Raw genomic sequence first — 20,098 nt, forward strand, 5'->3', positions numbered from 1 at the left:
ATTGAAGGGCTGTGTCAAATATGATAATATATTCTTCATCTTAAAAGAGGTATTTCTGTCTGTTTAATAAATGTTTTATGAGGTATATAAATTATTGAATAAGTAAAAATTGGGAAAATAATAACACAATAACACAAAAGTGTGTCTTTGTAGATTTCCATGAGGGTACAAGACTGATATTCATGACTAGCATTATTTTAAAAGTTATGAATTAACTTATGAATTAGGGATCTACAGTGCTGCTTCTTATAACACATATATGACAATCATATAATTCACATCTGAATCCCACACACAAATATATAAACATATTCAGTGTTGTCTTTAATCAAGTTAGTACAATCTGGGGAAAGGCAAACCTATATAACAATAATAGGAAAAAAAGACAATTACAATTTACTAGCTATTAAAACCAAGGTTATTTAAAAACTTGCATGTCGAACCTTTACCTCGAATTCAGATTTTGAATTCACTTAAGTACAAATCTTATGGAGATCTGTGACAGATGGCAGATGTTAAAGGGCAGCTTAGTCCTTATTAGGGGAACTTAATAATATGCTTTTGGCAGGAGACATGACATTAAAAATTATGTTTCTTCTATAATTCATATTACTTGTTTGTATTTGTGATATGTTGGTTTCTCTTTTATTCTTTTTGACTCATCTCAGACCCACTCAAAACACAGAGCTCCCTTGAGATAATGCCGGAGTTCTCATTCTGCCTTAAGCTGCTGTACTCTTTATAAAAAATAAAATAAAAATAAAAAAAGACCATACCATGTATACTAAACATGTGCAATGTGAGGTCAGCCCAGTTTAACTGGTGCACACATAGTATTTCAAGGGCTGAGGCCAAGAAAGATTATTAGGTGGCTCAGATAGGTGCTCAGGCCTAATCTGGGATTAACGATGCAGCTCCGCAGATTGCCTTAAGGATTTCTCAGGTCTCATTAGCATGGCAGAGACAACCATGTTGACGCCAGAGTTGGTGATATCGGTATAGTGCCACCAACACTTGCCACTTTTTTCAGTGGATCCTTAATCTCTGAAAGTGCTGGTTCATCAGGACAAAAATACTGCCTGGCAGCACAGAAAAGGTGTTCTCACAATGCAATTAAACAAATATATAAAAAAAGATAACATGCTTAAAAACTATTTTCAGAAAATGGTCAAATCTAGAATGTAAATGTGTCAATTAAAATGAATATGCCATAATTTCTATACTTTTTGCCCTAAACATAAATTAATAACAGAGGAATTACAAACATTAACATTATGTTTCAGTCAGTTGTAAAAAAATGGCAGAGCTATTTGCAATTGACCATTGCTAATGAATATTAATGAGCAGACGAGCACTAAGCTCCGCCCACGTCCACATCGAAAGCTCGGAGCTGTCAGTCATCCGAGGAGCCGCGGACTTCTGAACGCATCCTTTAGCAGTCAATAAAAAATTCGGACATCTAAGAATCACACATCATCTCAGTCTAAAGAAAACTGGTGATGGCAGCAAAAGTGGGTGAAAACTGATGGCCAAAAATTCAAACTCGAATTAGTTCTTTAAAGATGGGATTTAACATAACATTGAGCAGATCACCAATTGCTTCAACCAAAGATCAACTTGAACAGGAATTATCTTTGAATCTGGTGCCCTAAACCTGTTGGACTTCTAAATATTGTTGCTTCGCAGGTAAGTTTAAATAGATTACATGGTTACTAGTGTAAATGATGCCATGAAAGTGCTCTTAATTCCCATACGAATACTTATTTGTTGTCCATTGGTGTTTGCGAAAGAATGAAGAAGAAGAACTCGTCAAGAAGACACAGGAATATTACATAATGTATTATTAATAACTATGGTTCGTAACAAATTTAAACGAGTTAACAGGATTCCCGCCAGTCAGAGCGTTTGTGGCGCACGTGTAGCAGCTTTCCAACTAAACCGTTTAATGAAAATAAACCAGTCCAGATTTTCACCTGTCAATGCAATAGTGACACTTTACATTACAGTGCAAATGTGCATTATACATGTAATATAAAAACTAGCCACCTTTATGAATATGAATCTTAAATGTAAGAAATAAACAGTTAATAAACTCTTAATATGATTTAGCAAAAAAGACTAAGCATTTAAAACAAAATAATGAACAGAGTTTTTTTCTCTGTTAACTGTGTATTGACAGAACACATTATTGAAAGAATGACTACATTAGGCATGTCAGAGTGTTCATTTATTTTTTAGGATGGTCATTGGGGTCTTGGGATCCTCAGACAACAAGAACCCTGTGGGTGGAAATCAGGACCGCAGACAAGAAGTTGCTGTGTGTCCTCAGTTTTAGCATCGTTCTGGATTTGGAATAGATTACACAAATAGCGTTGGTGGTGTTAGTCTAATTACACTAATCTTCCCTCAACAAAACTAAACATCATTAGATAGAGAAAGTGCAGCATCAAAGACCTTGAAAGATGAGGTGTATAACTGGGTTAGGAAGTTTGTTGTATTTTTTTTTATTTATTATTATTTCCTGCCATATGAAAAATAAAATAAAATAATAAATTAAATCGCCACTCTGTTTAACCAAATATTAGTCTACAACCAATTCTTGCTATATTCAGACACACTTTCTAAGAGTTCTGTCTACATAGAGGCTCGAGTTGCCTTTAAAGTACCTCTGGGTCAGGATCTACCAGTGAGATGGGCCACTGATCTTGTTTAGTGTTTAAGCAGCAAGTATTTTTAGGCGATGTGTTCAGATGGCAGTGCTGTTAGTGTGAAAACGGGTTTGCAGAGATCAAGCCAATAACTGGTTCTTGTAATCTCTTCAGATTTTAATACCATTGAACTGGGTTCAGTTGATCAAATGTTATTATCTGAAATAATGGCAGCCCATTAAAAGCCTCATTGCAGTATGCTTTTGAGCATCATTTCTAGGATCAAATACATGCTTTAAATGTTTAATAATTCATGGTCTTTTGTTATGGTGTTGTCCTTTGTTTGACATGTCTCATCAAATGCTGGATGCCTAGAGTAGTCGAGGAGAAGAAAGAGAATGGCAAAGATTTGTACAGAGCAATCCTACCCACCCAGACACATGCTTTCAGTCCGAGCCTCTGAAGATGAACTGGACCAGACTGAAAATGGTGCAAGCAGGTTAGGATAAAATAGTTAAGTTTAGATTGAAATGGACTGGTGTTTTGTAAAAAAAAAAAAAAAAAAAAAAAAAATGAATGTTTGGAATGTTTATAAAATATATGGAACTGCAAGTGCAAGCTTTTTTTTTTTTTTTTGCAATTTCTGCAGTTTAGTTTCAATAGATGTTTTTTTAAAAACATGATTAAACCTTACTTTTCTTAGGGCACATTCTCTATGTGAGGACAACTCCTCTGACATGCAGGGGATAATTTCTTCTGCAACCAGCCAGTTTCAGGAATCCAGGAGAAGCTCTTTCACAGGTGCTGGGGCTGTGGCAAGGTAACGTCAAGTCCATCCAAACCAAAGCTTTAACGTAGTTTACCATGTGATCCGTGATTACCACCAAAGCCAAGTCAACTGCACACTCAGCATCAGTCATTAACACATCTCATTTGACCATACAGAGAAGTACGGTCCACACTCATCAACAACACTGTGCAAAATTTAAATATGTTAAGTGTGTGTTTGACATGGCTTGAACAGAAAGCTACATACTGTATAAAGTGTTGCTGTCTGATATCTTTCGGTCTCCCAGGCTTACCCAGTTTCTGGTAATGCTGAGGAACTGGGCATCACACAGGCTTCACAGAGAGGTTGAGCGTCCCGACTCCTTTTTAGAGCGATTCCGTGGACCTGACCTCAAAGATTTATCTAACCGAGGAAGTAATGCCCGATCCTCTTTGGGCCTTCCTGACAGGCCTCATAAGAGGAAGTAAGTCAAAATAAAGGTTTTCTGCATGGTTTCTTTATACAGGCAGAGACACCTTTGGTATAATGTAGAGGCCTTGAAAATAAAAGAATCACGTGGAGAATCATGCTGCATCTGTGCAAAAACACAGTACATCCGTATTGTGTGCAGATGATTCATAAAACATCACAGAGCTGAGGATTCATGTAATAAAATCAAAATCCCAAAACAGTATGTAGATTTCCATGTAGAAATCCTCCTTTAGGTAAAACAGTATCACACTGACTTGTAGAAGAATAGAAACTAATGGAAACAGCTGTTCACTGTAAATATAGATAATAAATCAGCAGTAGTGATGATCTAAAGTTGTTGTTCTAGAATCAGAATCAGACCCTCCGAATGTACTCCACAATAATAACAAGAATCATTGCCTTTTGCTCATTAAGAAAAGCCAATCACTGGCCTCTGGCAGCTTCCAATATGAACAACTGCAACAACACAGATGAGTAAGTACCATGTAGAGATAAAAACCCCTATAAAGAGCATTGTAAATGACAGAAATATAATTAATATGTGGATGTGATAGATACTAGATTTTAGAATCCTAAAAACAAAACAATACTAAAAAGGATTGATCTAAAATATTCAATTAATAACAACAGATGATGTATAGTACATTGTTCTTATAGTGTTCAGTGAGTAATGGTAGTGTTAATGCTGCCCTCTGCAGGTTAACATGAGAGCTTACTAGTGTTAGTTCACACTAGTGACCCTTAGAGACCAGTTCACAAGCTAATTCAAATAAAAACAACCCTAAATGTTAACTTCAGCAAAAAGGAGGACAAAAAGGAAGAAATAAAAAAAGAGGAGAAAAAAGATGAAGACAAGAAGGAAGAGAAAAAAGATGACAAGGACGAGAAAAAAGATGAGAAAAAGGATGAAAAGAAGGATGATAAGAAAGATGATAAGAAAGATGATAAAAAGAAAGATGCTCCTCCTCCGCCGTGAGTATGCCACAAATGAAATTTCAATAACAGCAGTTTTAGTACTAATAATCAGATAATGATATTGATTATTCACAGATGAATGCTGTGATTCAGTAGGTGTTCATGTGTTTTAGGAAAGAAGTGTGGATCATGGACCCAGCCTCAGACAAGTATTACAGGTGGCTTTCAGTCATAGCAGCCCCAGTGTTTTACAACCTGATGATGCTGGTGACAAGGTCTGTTCATCCAGAATGTCTCATGAAATCAATAACTTCAGACGTGGAGAGAGATGTGGCTTGTGCTTCACTGTATATATTTCTTTAGGGCCTGTTTTAATGAGCTTCAGAACTCTTACACCACGCTTTGGATCATCATGGACTATACCTCAGACGTAATCTATTATGCAGACACGTTTGTCAGATCAAGAACAGGTATGGTGGTTTTTCAGAAAGAGTTCAAAAATTTTATTGTTAACACTATTAATGTTAATAGTATTGATTGAATATATCCAATATATATTTTAAAATTAAATATCAATGTACTAGCATTCAGTTTTTTTTTTTTTAATAAACCGTTACGTGAAATTTCAAAAAAGTCCTGAAAAGTTTTCAAAAAAGTGTGAAAGCACAACTGTTTTCAATGCTGATAATAATAACGAAATATAGCTTTCTTGAGCACCAAATCGACATATTAGAAAGATTTTTTTGGAAATATTATGTGACACTGAAAGTTAAGGAATGAATGACATTTTAAAATGTCTTTTTCAGGCTTCTTGGAGCAGGGTCTCCTTGTCAAAGACTCAAAGAAGTTGATGGATCATTACAGGAAAATCCCACAGTTTAAATACGACATGATTTCAATGATCCCGACGGATTTTATAATGCTCCAAGTGGGCTTCAACAACCCTGAACTTCGCTTCAACCGCCTTTTCAAAATGGCACGTCTCTTCGAGTTCTTCGACCGCACAGAAACCCGAACAAACTACCCGAACATTTTCCGCATCAGCAACCTCGTACTTTACATCCTGATTATTATTCACTGGAACGCTTGCATTTTCTTCGCTATTTCCAAAACGATTGGCTTTGGGACTGACACATGGGTATATCCAAACATCAGCCATCCAGAATACGGCCGCTTGGCCAGAAAGTACATCTACTGTCTGTACTGGTCCACTCTGACTCTCACCACCATCGGAGAAACGCCGCCTCCTGTTAAAGACATCGAATACTTGTTTGTAGTTATGGACTTCCTCATCGGAGTGTTGATTTTCGCTACCATCGTCGGTAACGTCGGTGCCATGATCTCCAACATGAATGCTTCTCGTGCTGAATTTCAGGCCAAGATCGACTCCATCAAGCAGTACATGCAGTTCCGGAAGGTCAGCAAAGACCTGGAGGCCAGGGTCATCAAATGGTTTGACTACCTTTGGACGGAGAAGAAAACTTGCGATGAGAAGGAGGTCCTGAAGAACCTTCCAGACAAGCTCAAAGCTGAAATAGCCATAAACGTCCATTTAGATACACTGAAGAAGGTGCGAATCTTCCAGGATTGTGAAGCTGGACTTCTCATCGAGTTGGTGTTGAAGCTGCAGCCTCAGGTGTTCAGTCCTGGAGATTATATATGTAAAAAGGGTGACATTGGTCGAGAAATGTACATCATCAAAGAAGGAAAGCTTGCCGTAGTGGCCGATGATGGAGTCACACAGTTTGTGGTGCTCAGTGACGGCGCTTACTTCGGAGAGATCAGTATTCTTGGAATCAAAGGCAGTAAAGCCGGAAACAGAAGAACGGCCAACATTCGTAGTGTCGGCTATTCGGACCTCTTCGCACTGTCTAAAGATGACCTGGTGGAAGCGCTTACTGAATACCCAGATGCCAAAAAAGCCCTGGAGGAGAAAGGGAAGGCCATCTTAAGGAAGGACAACCTTCTCGATGAGGCGGCTGCAAGCGCCGGGGCTGATCCCAAAGATCTGGAAGAGAAGATTCACCGTCTAGAGAACAACCTTGATGTCATGACGGGCAAGTTTGCCAAGCTTATGGGAGAATACACATCCTACCAGAGCAAGATGAAACAGAGGATCACCAACATGGAGAACAAAGTGAAAACACTACGGGTGGAAGATCTGTCTGAGGTTGTTGAGGACAAAAAAGAAGAAGAGAAGACCAAATAGTCAACAGTATAGAGATTGGAGTAAATGGGGTTTCCTATTCATGGACATATTTCTTAACATAGTACATCACTTTTAAACTGTTTATACTTCTTTATACATGAAATGTTGTACTAATTGCCATATATGTGTGTTGAAATGTAACACTGATGTTGTATTTATTCAATATGTGCAGTAAGAACAGCTCAGACTCAGAATTGAGGAGAGATACACTACCATTCAAAAGTTTGAGGTTTTAAATGATTTAGTAATGTTTTTTAAAGATGTTTCTATGCTCACCCAGGCTAAATTTATATTTACAGCAAAAATAGTAATTCCCTGAAATATCACAGTAAAAATTATTTCATGCAACTTATTCCTGTAATGCAGTGCTGAATTTTCAGCATCATTACCATAGACTTCAGTGTCAAGATCCTTCAGAAATCATTCTAATATACGGATTTGGTGCTCAAGAAACATTTCTGTGCTGTTATATGCTGATTTATACACAACATAAATGTCTTTATATTTATTGATAAATGTAATCCATCATTGCTGAATAAATGTACTTGGTATTATATCTATGACTAGTTTGGAACAGTAGTATCTTTGTGGCGTATATTAAAAGCGTGGCCAAAAGGCTGTTTGTACTGGACGAGGTCTACATTTGTAGGTCAGACTCAGAAGAGGAATAAGGAATAATACTCTTAATGGTTGATTTGGCATAAATATGAAAACATCTATTCTAAATTAATATTTAGATTAATATCAGATTCTGCTCAGTAAACTATCAAATTATTTTAATAATATGGCTAATAGGGTTGTTCAAAAAACAACTTAACATGGACAATGTAAAATCATCCCAAACACAAGCCAAAACATTTTAGTATACTACCCAAGAGTACCCAAAATGTGTTCTTTAATAAATGTTCAAACAAATGTAATTTTCTTGTTTAGAGGGTTTCATTTAAAAGTCATATTATTTAGTTGGACTTGTAAACCAGGGGTGCTGAGTTTAGCTCCAACCCTGAAAAAAATAAATAAAAAGACCTGTATTCTGAAGACCTTAATTAGGGTTGAAGCTAAACTCTGCAGGGACACAGGCCCTCCAGGATCAACGTTCCCCACCCCTGATGGACTCCAAATTCTCAATACACTAGGCATGTATTATATGTGTATTGTGTGTGTCATGTTAGGGACCACAAACTGTACTCGTAGAGAAAATCTGATATAGAAAAGTTGAAACAGTGTATGTCTAAATTGTATATAAAAATACAAATAAATCTAAATTATTTTTTATAAACTAAGTACCAATTTGAAGCCAAAAAACAGGCGAACAAATCCTAAAGTGACTAAAATCTTAAGTTTATTAAAAGCTAAACTAAGTTTATGTACGAGCTAAAGTATTCCGGCTTCAATATGGTATTGAATATGTTGAAAAAGACATACATGTTAATTTTGTACGTATTTTACATTATAAATGGTTTTGTATAAACTCCTGACACCACGAAGAAAAAAATAAGTTGAAATCACACAATCTCCTCACATTTGCACACTTGGTTTGTTTTTCAGTTTTGAATTTATTTAAGAATAACTCGAAACAATCAAATGTTGTCATTCTCAATATCAAGTCCTGTTTCCCCCTTTTATGTTAGCGCCATCAGCAGTGGAACAAGCCACAGTCACATTTAATATGCAAGAGGGAAAAAAAGTGTAGAGGGCATGGCTAAAGTGGGTTTCCAGCTACGCCTGGACAAACCGGAGCGGCAATTCTCAGCATAAATGTTTGGCACAACAAGATAGTGGTACAATTTGTGCCAATTTCCCCTCATTTTCATCCAACAGTATAGGGCCAGACACTGTGCAGAGCAAAAACAAACAAAGCTACTAAAACAGAAACGGTTTCTTCATGGGGCACTGTCAGTTAGCATTCACTGACTAAAAGTCTGCCATCCTGAATTAAAACAAAGACAGATAACGAAACAAAACACTTGTAGGAAGCCTTAGAGAGAGGTTTATGGGAAGGTTAGATCTCTCTTTTGTAACACTACTCGTTGTCAGAAGTGCACCATAAGCGTGGATTGATTTTAACAAACAGATCAATTCTGTATGGGAGAGAAAGAGCAGGCTCTGAAGCGAAATGCAGAAAACTGGCCATAAAAGAGCAGCACAACTGGCCAAGCAGCATTACAAACAATGCAGTTCCTCAATAAATACAGATTCCTGGACACAAAATTGAGACTGGAGCTGCTCGGTACCTTTGAAAGCACTGCTGCAAATGGACTAGGGAAGACCTATGAAACACAAGCGAAAAAATGTCATAGGGCAGATCCAAAACAGAAAAGAAAAAAAAACAACAACCCTAAGAGACATTCTGAATATTGAGTTAAGTGCACTTTCACAGTTCAACCATAATACATCAATAAAGTTCCACTTCCTCCCTTTGATCGCGTTAAGTTCAGATGGTGATCAGTCCTGCAGGTGATGAAAACGTCTAACCGTCTCTCCTTTTCATGACTACGAAAGCAAAAAGAGTGGATTTCCTGGCAGACATGACAAGAGATTTCATCCCTTAAAATAAATAACCTTATTTCTCAGTGCATACAAAAAGGGAGCCTTAACACTTACATAAGAGGGAGAGAGAGAGACAAGAGTCCAGTGTGGTTTTATCTACTATTTAGGCACAGGCACACGGTCACCAGAACTTTTCCATTTTACCCCATTCCACCTTGCCTTACATTTTAACTTGATATTTACTTTTATTTGTCGATGTAGCTGAATGCTCCTTTGACGCACAAATGAGAGCTCTGAGGGCGAGTGAGTTCTTTTGCGGATCCTGGTGCCTCAGAGCATGCCGAAGCCTTTGGCGTAAGTGATGGCTTTAAGGAGTCTCTCTCGAAGTTTCTCCTTAGTGGAGTATTCAGGGAGGAGCAGCACGTTGAAGCAGGTATGAGAGGTGGGTAACCTGACCATAGGAGGAGAAGAGAGCATTACTTTGAGAAGACTTTGCATATTTATTGCTACAGAGATGTATACACATGTATAATGTCAAATATATGTGGTAAAAGTGCCGTTAGATTCATATGCTTGAATGCTGGTTCATAAAGAGAATGCAATGCATCATTGCAACTTACAAATATGCATTAACTATGCTAGTTGATGCTTTTTTTTTTTATCTTATCCCATGAATTCTTTTATTTTCTTTTATTTTTTTTATTAAAAAGAGCTACAAAAAAAAGCACTGGGTTAATATAGAGGGGAGAAAAAAAAAGAATTTGAGAACCACTGATATTACTGCTTTATGTAATCTTCAGGAAAAGAGCCTCAAGACCTTGCTTTTTTTTTTTTTTTCCTCTCCCTTCCACTGCCCACGAATCACATTTTTAAAAGTAAAAAATGTATTCTGATTTAAAATTGAATCGATCTGATAAATGACCTTTTTAAACACAGTATGATGTCATAAAACTTTAACTGATTATTGAGCAACAGTGTATTTGAGTTTACCTGTCTGAGTCCGGGCCATTTTTGGCAATAATCATCTTGAGCTTGCCTAAACCTCCAACTGGAGCTCTGTCTGTGCCCGTGGTGAACTGAAGAAACAGCCTCTTCTGCTCCTGCCCAAATGAGTGCACAGTCTCCCAGAAATCCCTGATGAGTGTCAAAAATACACACTTTTAATCTCACATAGGAAGTAGTATTTACAACTAGCAGTGGACTGATATTGTGCTTGTAAATACTGATGTGATCTGGAGATCAGGATGGCTGATGTGTAATGCAACACTCATAATTAAATGACAACTAGACAAATGAAATGAATTATTTCATGACAAATTAACGGCTCACATAAAAATGTATCAAAAACTTAATGCTCATCTTGCACAACATTTAGTCCTTAAAACACCTGAAATACAATCACTACCTGAAAACAAGATGATTTATTATCCATTGACATGAAGAAACATACAGCTCAAAACCTCAAATGTCAGCTGATCACGACTAGTAACTAAGACATCATAAAGAAAACAATAACCCACACTACATTATTTACATAATGTATTTTAATAAGCATAAACTTACTTAATAATATGAGAGTCTTTGTTGTATCCACCATCATATTCTGTACTATCTTCAAGTGCTTGGAAGTCAAGATTCTGCACGAGGAAAAACACAAAGTTATTGGTTTCTAACTAAGGCTGTGCCACATGTGTAAGATCAGCCTGGAAGTAAATAATAACCTATAGCCAACTCACCCTGCTGCCACATATGAGCAGCTCGATTTCCTCCGATCGAAACAGATACTTGAGCGGAGATTCATTAGTGACCATGTGGAACCCTCTTCTGAAGGCCTTGAACTGTTTCTCCACACTTTTGTTCAGCATGTACTCTGCATAGAGTGCCACAAAATCCTGCAGAGACCCACTTCGTGTTATGTGTATACTGGCAGATACAAACATGTTTGTGTTTTAAAATGCTGAATGAATGAATGCATTGCTGGAATCTTCTGCTTAAAGTGGACTAACCTTTCTGTTCTCATTGGTAACTGGGATTTTATCTCCTCCTTCCTTCAAATCATACATTAGTGGGTTTCCAAACAGGTCTGTTTGTGAGATCTGGAAGGTAATCATCATGTCTTCTTCCACATTACCTTCATACTCCAGCAGATCCTTCAGACTCTGATAAAGAACCTGAACAAACAGATGATCAGAACCATTAAAGAGAATGTGTAGAGATGCACTCATACCCCTAGGTTTTTGATATGACAGCATGAATCAACTCGCCCCAAATATTTTGATGAGCAGACACGGTGTACTAAAGTCATAATGACAGGGTCTGCCACTAAAGTGCTGATATACCTGCCTATATCTCCTCCCAGACACAATCTCTGTCCTAGCATACCTCCAATATGAGAACAGGTAATGCATTCCCATTTGCAATAAAGCTGAAATGTTGCTCTTTGTAAATACAGAATTTCAATGTCAACATACAACATGATGTTGAAATGCTGTGGGGAAAAAAATTAGCTTATGTTTCAACGAGCAAGCCAAAAATCCTTTTTCGTTAAAATAAGGCCATGTCATCATAAGACATGCTCTTGAAAAAGCAATTGTTTGGGAAGGCATCACATACAGTCTTGTTTGATTCAGCAGGATCTGAATCTACAATTAAGTTCGTCTGCATGTGAAAAAAGTACAGGCCATCTAAAGTGTAGTTTAATTGTTTACTCAAGTTGAAACTTTAAAAGTGTACACTTCTGTTCAAATGTTTTGTAGACTTAACATTGTAACAAAAAATTAATCAAAGAATCCTCAAAGTATCATGGTTTCCATAAAAATATTAAGCAGTACAGCTTTTTTCCACATTGATGATAATCAGAAATGTTTCCTGGGTACCAAATTAGCATATTAGAATGATTTATGACTAATGATGTGGCACTGAAGACTGAAATAATATCTGCTGAAAGCCACCTTTGCCTTCACAGAAATAAATTACATTTAAAAATATATTAAAAACAAAATTAAGCAAATATATATTACCAAAAAAAAATACTATTTTAAATTGCAATTTCTCTTTCATTTTTGATTAATAAATGAAGATGTGGTAAGCACAAAAGACTTCTTTCAAACAAACAAACAAAAAAAAAAAAATCTCACCCACCCCAAACTTTTGGATGATAACACAATCTGCAATCTGTTATATTTGCACTTCATTTCTAAAAAAAAATGTTTGACTAGGAATGCTGATTAACATAAATAAATGTAACCAGGGAAGTATTACCGGATGAGAGTCTGCAAGGTCTCTAAACGTTCCTTTCTTTCCCATTAGTTTTCTGTAAACCACCATAGGGAAGTGCACATCAAGAATGCAGTTATTGTAGATAGCTAAGCCCAAGACGATGCCTATCAATGTGAACTGGCCTTCAGTTTCAAACGATGAAGGGTTGAACCAGAAAAGTTTTGTGATTTCATCATAGGTAAACATGCCTGTGGGTGAAACAGAAAGAGAAAGTGTAAGACCAGGGTGCACGACAGATCCTCATCTCACACTCTCCGAATCAATAAGTTCATCAATATCAATAAAACAAGTTCTAAGAGGAACATTAACTCTCTGGAGTCCAAGGGTATTTTTGGGGCCTGGAGAAGTTTTGTCATGCCCTGACATTTGTGCTTTTTTCAGTTTCTTATAAATATCTAAATGGCTTAAGTCTAATCTCACTGTAATCAGCACAAACTGGGCTATAATAATATGTGCGCAGCATGTATGTACTTGACTGTGTTTTTTTGAGAAAAAAAATGTTATGCATGGTTAGTGAAAAACTAAACATCTTAAATCACTTGAATAAGGCCATAAAACACATACAGAACATTGGTTCCCAGCACTTTTGAGAAATGGAGCTTGTAGCCTAGAATTTGTCTTTCTAAATGATGTGAAAATCATCTTGTTTACTTACTCACAGAAAACAATATATTGATTTAAATTTTCTAAGACACATTTTGTTGGTAAAAGTCATATGCGAGTACACGTCAACTATAATGAATATCATTGTGATTTACACCTGAGAAAACAAAGGCCTGCGTAATGAGCTGCATAATGAGCCTCTCAGTCAGCTGTGTCACTGAGAGGGAGGACTTACAAGAAAGAATGTGATGACAAAATAAATGTATATAATTTTATGTTTCTAGTTTATTTAGAATATATTTAATTATCCCACAACATAATTTAATATTCACTTGCGAGTGCACTTAAACAGTTTATTAGGAACAATCAAAGCTGACTTTCAAACTAAATGTTTTGCATCATTACTCCAGTCACATTACTCCAGTCCGTGAAAAACGGACATCGCGTTGTTTTCATATGGATTACTTTATCACAGAATATTTGTTCTCGGCAGCACTTGTTTAGTTTAAAAGTAGACATGTCAGGCTTTCTATAGATATCTCTCTCATGTCTCTTCGTTGAGTATTAACTGAGTTACAGTTCATTTTAATGACGCGTGTCTAAATGAAGATCAACGCAGACAAAGGCTGCAGACAGCACACCTTGTTTGTTATCTTTATACTGTATACAAAACAAGTAGACCCTTTACAGATTCGATTGATGTATTGTTCTTATCTGTACGATCAAAACTGAAAGGGTAATTTAAGTTCTTTTCAGGGTTATCAGAAGAAAATGCCTCATAACACGTATACGCGTTAAACGACTTCAGAGGGTTAACCCAACTAGTGCAGATCCATTCCAGTATCAATGAATAGAAATCAAACGGATTAAGCTTTACATTAGTATGGGTAAAAAAAGCCAAAGAGTATATTAAACAAGTCAAGTAGGAAATATTTGATGATAATTACCTATATCTGGGTTAAAGATCTCCTCTACGACCAGTTGAAAGAACTCTTTGGATACTCCCCCTTCGTCTACTCCCTGCTCTCCCTCAAACTCCACATACAGCTGTTTCTTCAGGTCTGCTGGGTTTTCCATGGCAATCATCTCCAACTAAAACCAATCACATATTCATCACAAATTATAAATAATACATGAGAAATCACTAGAAAACAACATTTGTCTTTGAAAGCTCTTTGGCACCTACCCTGACAAGAGCATCATCTATGACGTGGTCTCTGCGCACTTTGAGTCGCAGGTAAGGGTTCAGCTGTTGTCCCTGCACTAAACTGTAGAGGGCCGTTATCCTGCGCTCGCTGTACATCCGGATCCGGTTGTCATAGTACAGGCCTAGATTCTTAGTCACAGCGTTAAGAATGAACGGGCAGGTCATAAAGGAGAACTTGCTTTCTGTCTCCACCTTGAAGAAGGTGTAGTCTTTGTCCATTTCAAGAACCTCATTGAGTGGTTCGTTGATGAACTCCTCGTACGGGATGAGGGGTTTTCGACAGTCTGAGGCACGAATGCCCAGTTCGGTCTCTAGCGGATCCACCCGAGGGCCTTTCTTGTTGCGCCGTTCCTCGCCGAGCAGTTCCTGAAGGGTCAGCTCGCTGGACTCCGGGATCGGTTCGTCGTCCTCCTCCTCGTTGTGACCCATGTCTAGGTCACCGCCCAGCACATTTGCATAGTAGACGATTTTCAAGCACTTGGTGGCTGCCACCACACCATCATCCTCGTTGACAAGGTTGTCGCTGCTGAACTCGTTGCTGATAACCGTGTAGGTAATAAGCTGCTGGAAAGTCTCGAGCAGACGTCGGATCTGGTCTGCGCCATACTGCGACCACAACAGCGCAAGCTTGGCCAGAGCCGGAAGAGGTAGCTTGCTCATTGCCTTGCAGAATTGTGGCAGGGCGATTTCTAAGTATTCTGGACTGTGGAGGTTACTGTTCTCCATGACGATGATGAAGACGTTCAGGTAATTAGGGTCGGCGGCATACACGTTGTGGTAGGTGAGGTCACACTCTACATTGGGCGACAGGTAGACTAACGCGTTGAGGAATGCTGCTTCGATCTTCTCATTTGATAATAGTCTGTCGTACACTCTTCTTACTGCATCAATGTCTACAGAAACTTCGACGGGACCAAACTTTTGGACATTGTTTTCTCCGTGAGATGGCCCGTCTCCACTTGACGCAGAGGCTTCGGGTTCCACCTCCATGGCTGTGGACGAACCAGAGGCCGTTTCCTTCTCATCTTCATCTTTGTCCTCATCCTTGGCCTGAAGGGACTTGAGCTCTTCCTTGGTGTGTTGATTCGCCTTGCGGAAACTCTGGACCAGACTCTCCGCGCTTGAGAAAACCCTACCGATGACACGGATTAGAGGAGAATAGTCCTCTGTCTCACTGCAGAGGCTTAGGATTTCATACACCTTCTCCTCTGTCAAGTTATTCAGATCTGCAAAAGAATATGGTAAAGAATAAGTGAAAAAAAAAGAAAAAAAAAAAGATTTGTGTCAAACTAGCTTTCTCCGTGTTCCTGTAGCTCAACTGGTAGAGCTTTGCATTAGCAAGTGCAAGGTTGGGGGTTCGAATCCCAGGAAACACATGATAGTAGAAAATTGTTAGTCTGAATGCAATGAAAGTCGCTTTGGATAAAAGCGTCTGCTAAATGCATACATTAAAATTAAATTTTAAATTTCCACCTTCATAGTGTGCACGCATCTTTTTTTCAACTTTTCATTTCTAAAACTTCTAATTTAATTGCTTTGTTCCTCAATCCTGAATTTTAACTTGAAAAATATGATGCTCTGTTCACCTAATTGAGCAATACTAAATGACTGTTTATTCAATTTGTGATGTATATTAAATACATATTAATATTAAGGTTTAAAAGTTTATTCAGTAGCACATTTGTGGTATCAAAAATTATAGCGTCACATCTTTTAGTATTTTTTTTTTCTCTATTTAATTGTATTTTTTATTTTTATTTTACTCATAACAAAGCATTTGTGACCCTGGACCACAAAACCAGTCATAAATCACATGGGTGTATTTGTAGCAATAGCCAACAACAACACATTGTATGGGTCATAATTATCTATTTTTCTTTTATGCCAAAAATCATTAGGATATTAAGTAAAGATCATGTTCCATGAAGGTATTTTGTAAACGTCCTACCATAAATATATGAAATCTTAATTTTTTTATTAGTAATATGCATTGCTGAGAACTTCAATTGTTTTGCACCCACATTTTCAAATAGTTGTATCTTCAAATGTTCTCCATACCTAACAAACCATACATCCATGAAAAGCTTATTTATTCAGCTTTCAGATTATGAAAATTGACCCTTCTGTATTTGTTTTCCAGGCTCACATTTGGAAATTGCATTGTGCATATAGGATTTGTGGTTCCTTTCCTGATTACCCCCCCCCCCCCCCCCCCCAACAAAAAAAAATCATAATGTTGACTAAGTGTGACAATGTGTTCACCTCTAAAGTCCTCCCTTGCGGGCTGTAGGTCCTTATGGTTCATCTTCCCGTTGCTGCAAGCAGAGAAGTTGTGAGCTCCTTTGGCACTGTTCTCCGGGAAGGCTGAACTGGCTCCTTTCTTAGAGGGATGAGGATCACACAGTTTGGCATTATTCTTATATAACTCCAGGGCCTTGATGGCCGCTGCATTGTTATCCATGCGCTGGAAACCCGGAGAAGAGCCACAAGCCTCATTCGTGCAGGCCTCATTTCCACAGCCCTCTGTTAACTGGTGGTAGTAGCGCTCAATTAAATGCTTTGCAGCCGCTCGCTTCCTGTATCAGACATTCAAACAGGACAGCAGGGGCATTAGTATGGATCAATCCTGAAAAAAAGTTCACAACAGTGCAAATATTTCTATACTTTTATATCTCAAATAAAACCATCCATTTGAATTTCTCAACAGCCATTAAAACATTGATTTTTGCATGTGCACATGATGGAATTAGACTTTTCTATATGTGGATGAACTTCGGGTTACATGTCACCAATGTAATTCATGTCAACACAATAATGTTGAGGTCTTTTAAAATAATGCATATTTCCTGCACATTGTGTACTTCCAATAGTTTTACTGTATAAAAAAATGATAAAATTAATAGTGCTTTTCAACCAGTAATTACAGTAACTCTTAATGTGCGGTCACATTAGCAAAAGATCTGCACAATTATGCAGGGGAAAAAGTTCACTGTGAATAGTAAATCACTGTTCACACTTTCAAACCAAGCAGCTTCCTGTTGGTCAAAGTGGCAAATTCACGTGACCAAAAGTGGGGAACTTTTTCACCCTCACGTGACACTCTTGACTGTGTGTGGATTCCTGTTGAAATTAATGGATTTCTCCAGCAAAATGCTGCCTAGCAAAGGTATATGTGACCACACCTTCAGGTGAATCAAGTGTTTGCTTATTCTTAGTGTGACCAAAACCAAAACTGAAACTTCTGTCATCATTTACTCAGCCTCAAGTCGTTCCAAACCTGTATATGAATTTCTTTCTTTCTTTGAACACAAAAGATGATATTCTGAAGAATGCTGGTAACCAAACAGATGATGATAGTATTGTTGTCCATAGAAGTCAATGGCTATGGAAATCATTAGCTACTGTCAACCATTTGGTTAGCAAAACTCTTCAAAATATCAGTAGAACAAAGAACCGAAGGGTGAGTAAATGATGAAAGAATGTACATTTTTTGGTAAACACACCCACATATAGTGTTCCTGTAGCTCAATTGGTAGAGCACTGCCTTATCAAGCGCAAGGTTGGGGGTTCGATTCGCCGGGAACACATGATAGGTAAAAATTGATAGCCTGAATGCACTGTAGGTCGCTTTGGATAAAAGCATCTGCTAAATGCATAAATTATATATATATATATATATATATATATATATATATATATATATATATATATATATATAAATATATAAAACAGGAACACACAAAAATAACCAATCAGCATTTCATTTTGAACGTCAGTCAAGACAAGATATGATACCCATGAAAACAGTCATTTAACACAGGTATAGACAAAGAAACTTACATTAGACTTGCTTGAAGTTTCCAATATCACACTCTTCTGCAGCTCTGAACTCTAAAGAGACCAAAAGTTGGTCAGGTAGCAATCCTGCAGATGAACAGAGAACAGTCACTCACATACACACTGATATACAGACCAAGATGACTGGAAACTGTTCACTCAGTAATGAGTGAATAAAAAGGATAGTTCTGCCAAATATAGAAACGACCCCATTTAACCCTATTGATCAAAAGTGCTCAAGATGATTGAGAAACACTGTGGTGTTGGTAAACACGAGCCTAACGTGCATGACCGGGAAGAACGTCACCATGAGCAGCGTCTTAAAATCAAGCAAGCCGCCTACCTAGACAGTATTCTGAAACCCTACGATGTCCACAATTGCTGTCCAGGTAGTCAGCCCACTAGTTTTGACACAAAGCCCATGTAACCGCAAGAAGAGCAGCGACATAAACCTACACAGAGGCCCGAACTAAAAACATACCGTGTGCTTTTGCAACCGAAACATCCCGTGTACCGGTAAACAGTCAGTGGTTTACCCCGAGCAGAAGGAGCTGAGGCCGCAGTGGGACAGGCGGGGGGGTATGACAGTGCACAAACAACTTCAGCATTGCACACACACATAGCCAATCTCCTATGGTTCATTTTAAAACGAACGAACGAAGACCTAATGGTCAGTTATAAAGTGTGCTGATGATCGATGCGTTTAAGGCAGAGTGAAAGCAGCAAATCGTGTTACCTTGCAGTAACTGTCATGGGGAGTAACGTTAATAGCAGGAAAGAGCTGAGTAACTAGTTAGCCTAGCTACAGCTAGCCAGTCTGCCATTTCGAAAACACGAACGGATTATACTTAACGGTTGTTGTTGCATAGTCAAAGGCGAGGGTGTAACTTATTTAGGATATCGGGACTGCACTGATTTCGCTTGTTTACCACAAACCCCTTCCGTCCCTCCCCGGAGCTGTTAGCAGAGCAGCTAACTGGCCTAACAGCGCGTATTACGGCTTCGATCAAGCGCGATCGGGGCGGGAGAAGCGTGATTGATGTTTTGACAGCTTACTTGTGAAGATGTTCTGATGCGGACGAATGAATCTGGTCTCTCAACATCACAATCGCTCCGAGTGCAGCGTGTATTCAACTCCAACCCCTCCACAAAATATTCGCGGCCATCTTGATCAACCGAGGCAAACACGGAGAGCGATCCCACAATGCACCGTGGCACGAGGACGACCATCGGCCATAGACAGTAAAAGAAATGGACACAGCGACCCCATTGGAACTCAATTGAGACAAATGAAGCCCAGTTTTAGCGTTTTTTAGCACTTCCGTTTCTGACGCGCAGACTCAAACGAAGCTTGACGACGTCAGCAACCTGTCTGACAGATGTAAATCTTCTAGTAGCTGTGCGTGCAAACTGCCATCGTTAATCTTGCAGAGACGGCGAGCTTGAGCGGGGAGTTCTTTGTCGTGAGTGAGCAGGAGTAAGTATTTTGATTAATTATTTTGTATAGTATTTTAAAATGTAACGCCAGTACTCCATATTAAGTTAATTGCCTGCGAGCTTCTCCTCCTGTCTGTACGGTAATGCGACAGAGAGCCGAGTGGTTATGACGCAATCGTTAGCCTATTTTTTACAAAAACTGTTTATACGGG

General features: G+C 38.2%; 2 protein-coding genes across 5 annotated transcripts; one reads left to right on the forward strand and one right to left on the reverse strand.

Annotated features, from left to right (window-relative positions):
* Window positions 1–3,027: 3,027 nt before the first annotated feature.
* Window positions 3,028–7,503, forward strand: LOC113091482 (cyclic nucleotide-gated cation channel alpha-3-like). Its single transcript, XM_026257044.1, has 6 exons — window positions 3,028–3,147; window positions 3,352–3,468; window positions 3,725–3,901; window positions 4,998–5,099; window positions 5,188–5,294; window positions 5,631–7,503. The coding sequence occupies exons 1-6, from the start codon at window positions 3,047–3,049 to the stop codon at window positions 7,031–7,033; spliced, it is 2,007 nt and encodes a 668-aa protein (XP_026112829.1). The 5' UTR covers window positions 3,028–3,046; the 3' UTR covers window positions 7,034–7,503.
* A 1,053-nt stretch (window positions 7,504–8,556) lies between these two features.
* Window positions 8,557–19,680, reverse strand: LOC113091481 (ubiquitin-protein ligase E3A-like). Of its 4 annotated transcripts, none has more exons than XR_003287355.1 (12): window positions 19,506–19,678; window positions 18,453–18,536; window positions 16,875–17,188; window positions 14,592–15,838; window positions 14,353–14,497; window positions 12,785–12,990; window positions 11,530–11,694; window positions 11,260–11,415; window positions 11,087–11,160; window positions 10,514–10,657; window positions 9,767–9,974; window positions 8,557–9,303 (listed from the first exon to the last, which is right to left on the reverse strand). XR_003287355.1 is itself a non-coding variant. In XM_026257043.1 (11 exons), coding segments are annotated over exons 2-11 (2,574 nt in total). In that variant the 5' UTR covers window positions 18,455–18,536; window positions 19,506–19,678; the 3' UTR covers window positions 8,557–9,853. The 4 variants fall into 4 exon arrangements, 1 of the variants encoding a protein (XP_026112828.1); XR_003287354.1 differs by having other exon boundaries at window positions 8,557–9,526; XM_026257043.1 differs by having other exon boundaries at window positions 8,557–9,974.
* Window positions 19,681–20,098: the final 418 nt, after the last annotated feature.

This window comes from Carassius auratus, unplaced genomic scaffold (genome assembly GCF_003368295.1).
Source record: "Carassius auratus strain Wakin unplaced genomic scaffold, ASM336829v1 scaf_tig00214196, whole genome shotgun sequence".
NCBI classification, from domain to species: Eukaryota; Metazoa; Chordata; class Actinopteri; order Cypriniformes; family Cyprinidae; genus Carassius; species Carassius auratus.

Excerpts from the sequence above, each read along its gene's own strand:
- LOC113091482 (XM_026257044.1), top strand. The coding sequence starts at position 3,047 with ATGGCAAAGATTTGTACAGAGCAATCCTACCCACCCAGACACATGCTT. Across the intron at positions 3,469-3,724 it reads GGTGCTGGGGCTGTGGCAAG|GCTTACCCAGTTTCTGGTAA; the intron begins GTAACGTCAAGT and ends TCGGTCTCCCAG. Across the intron at positions 5,100-5,187 it reads CTGATGATGCTGGTGACAAG|GGCCTGTTTTAATGAGCTTC; the intron begins GTCTGTTCATCC and ends ATATTTCTTTAG.
- LOC113091481 (XM_026257043.1), bottom strand. Across the intron at positions 11,695-12,784 it reads ACCTTGCAGACTCTCATCCG|GTTCTTTATCAGAGTCTGAA; the intron begins GTAATACTTCCC and ends CTGTTTGTTCAG. Across the intron at positions 9,975-10,513 it reads AATGGCCCGGACTCAGACAG|GTTACCCACCTCTCATACCT; the intron begins GTAAACTCAAAT and ends TCCTATGGTCAG.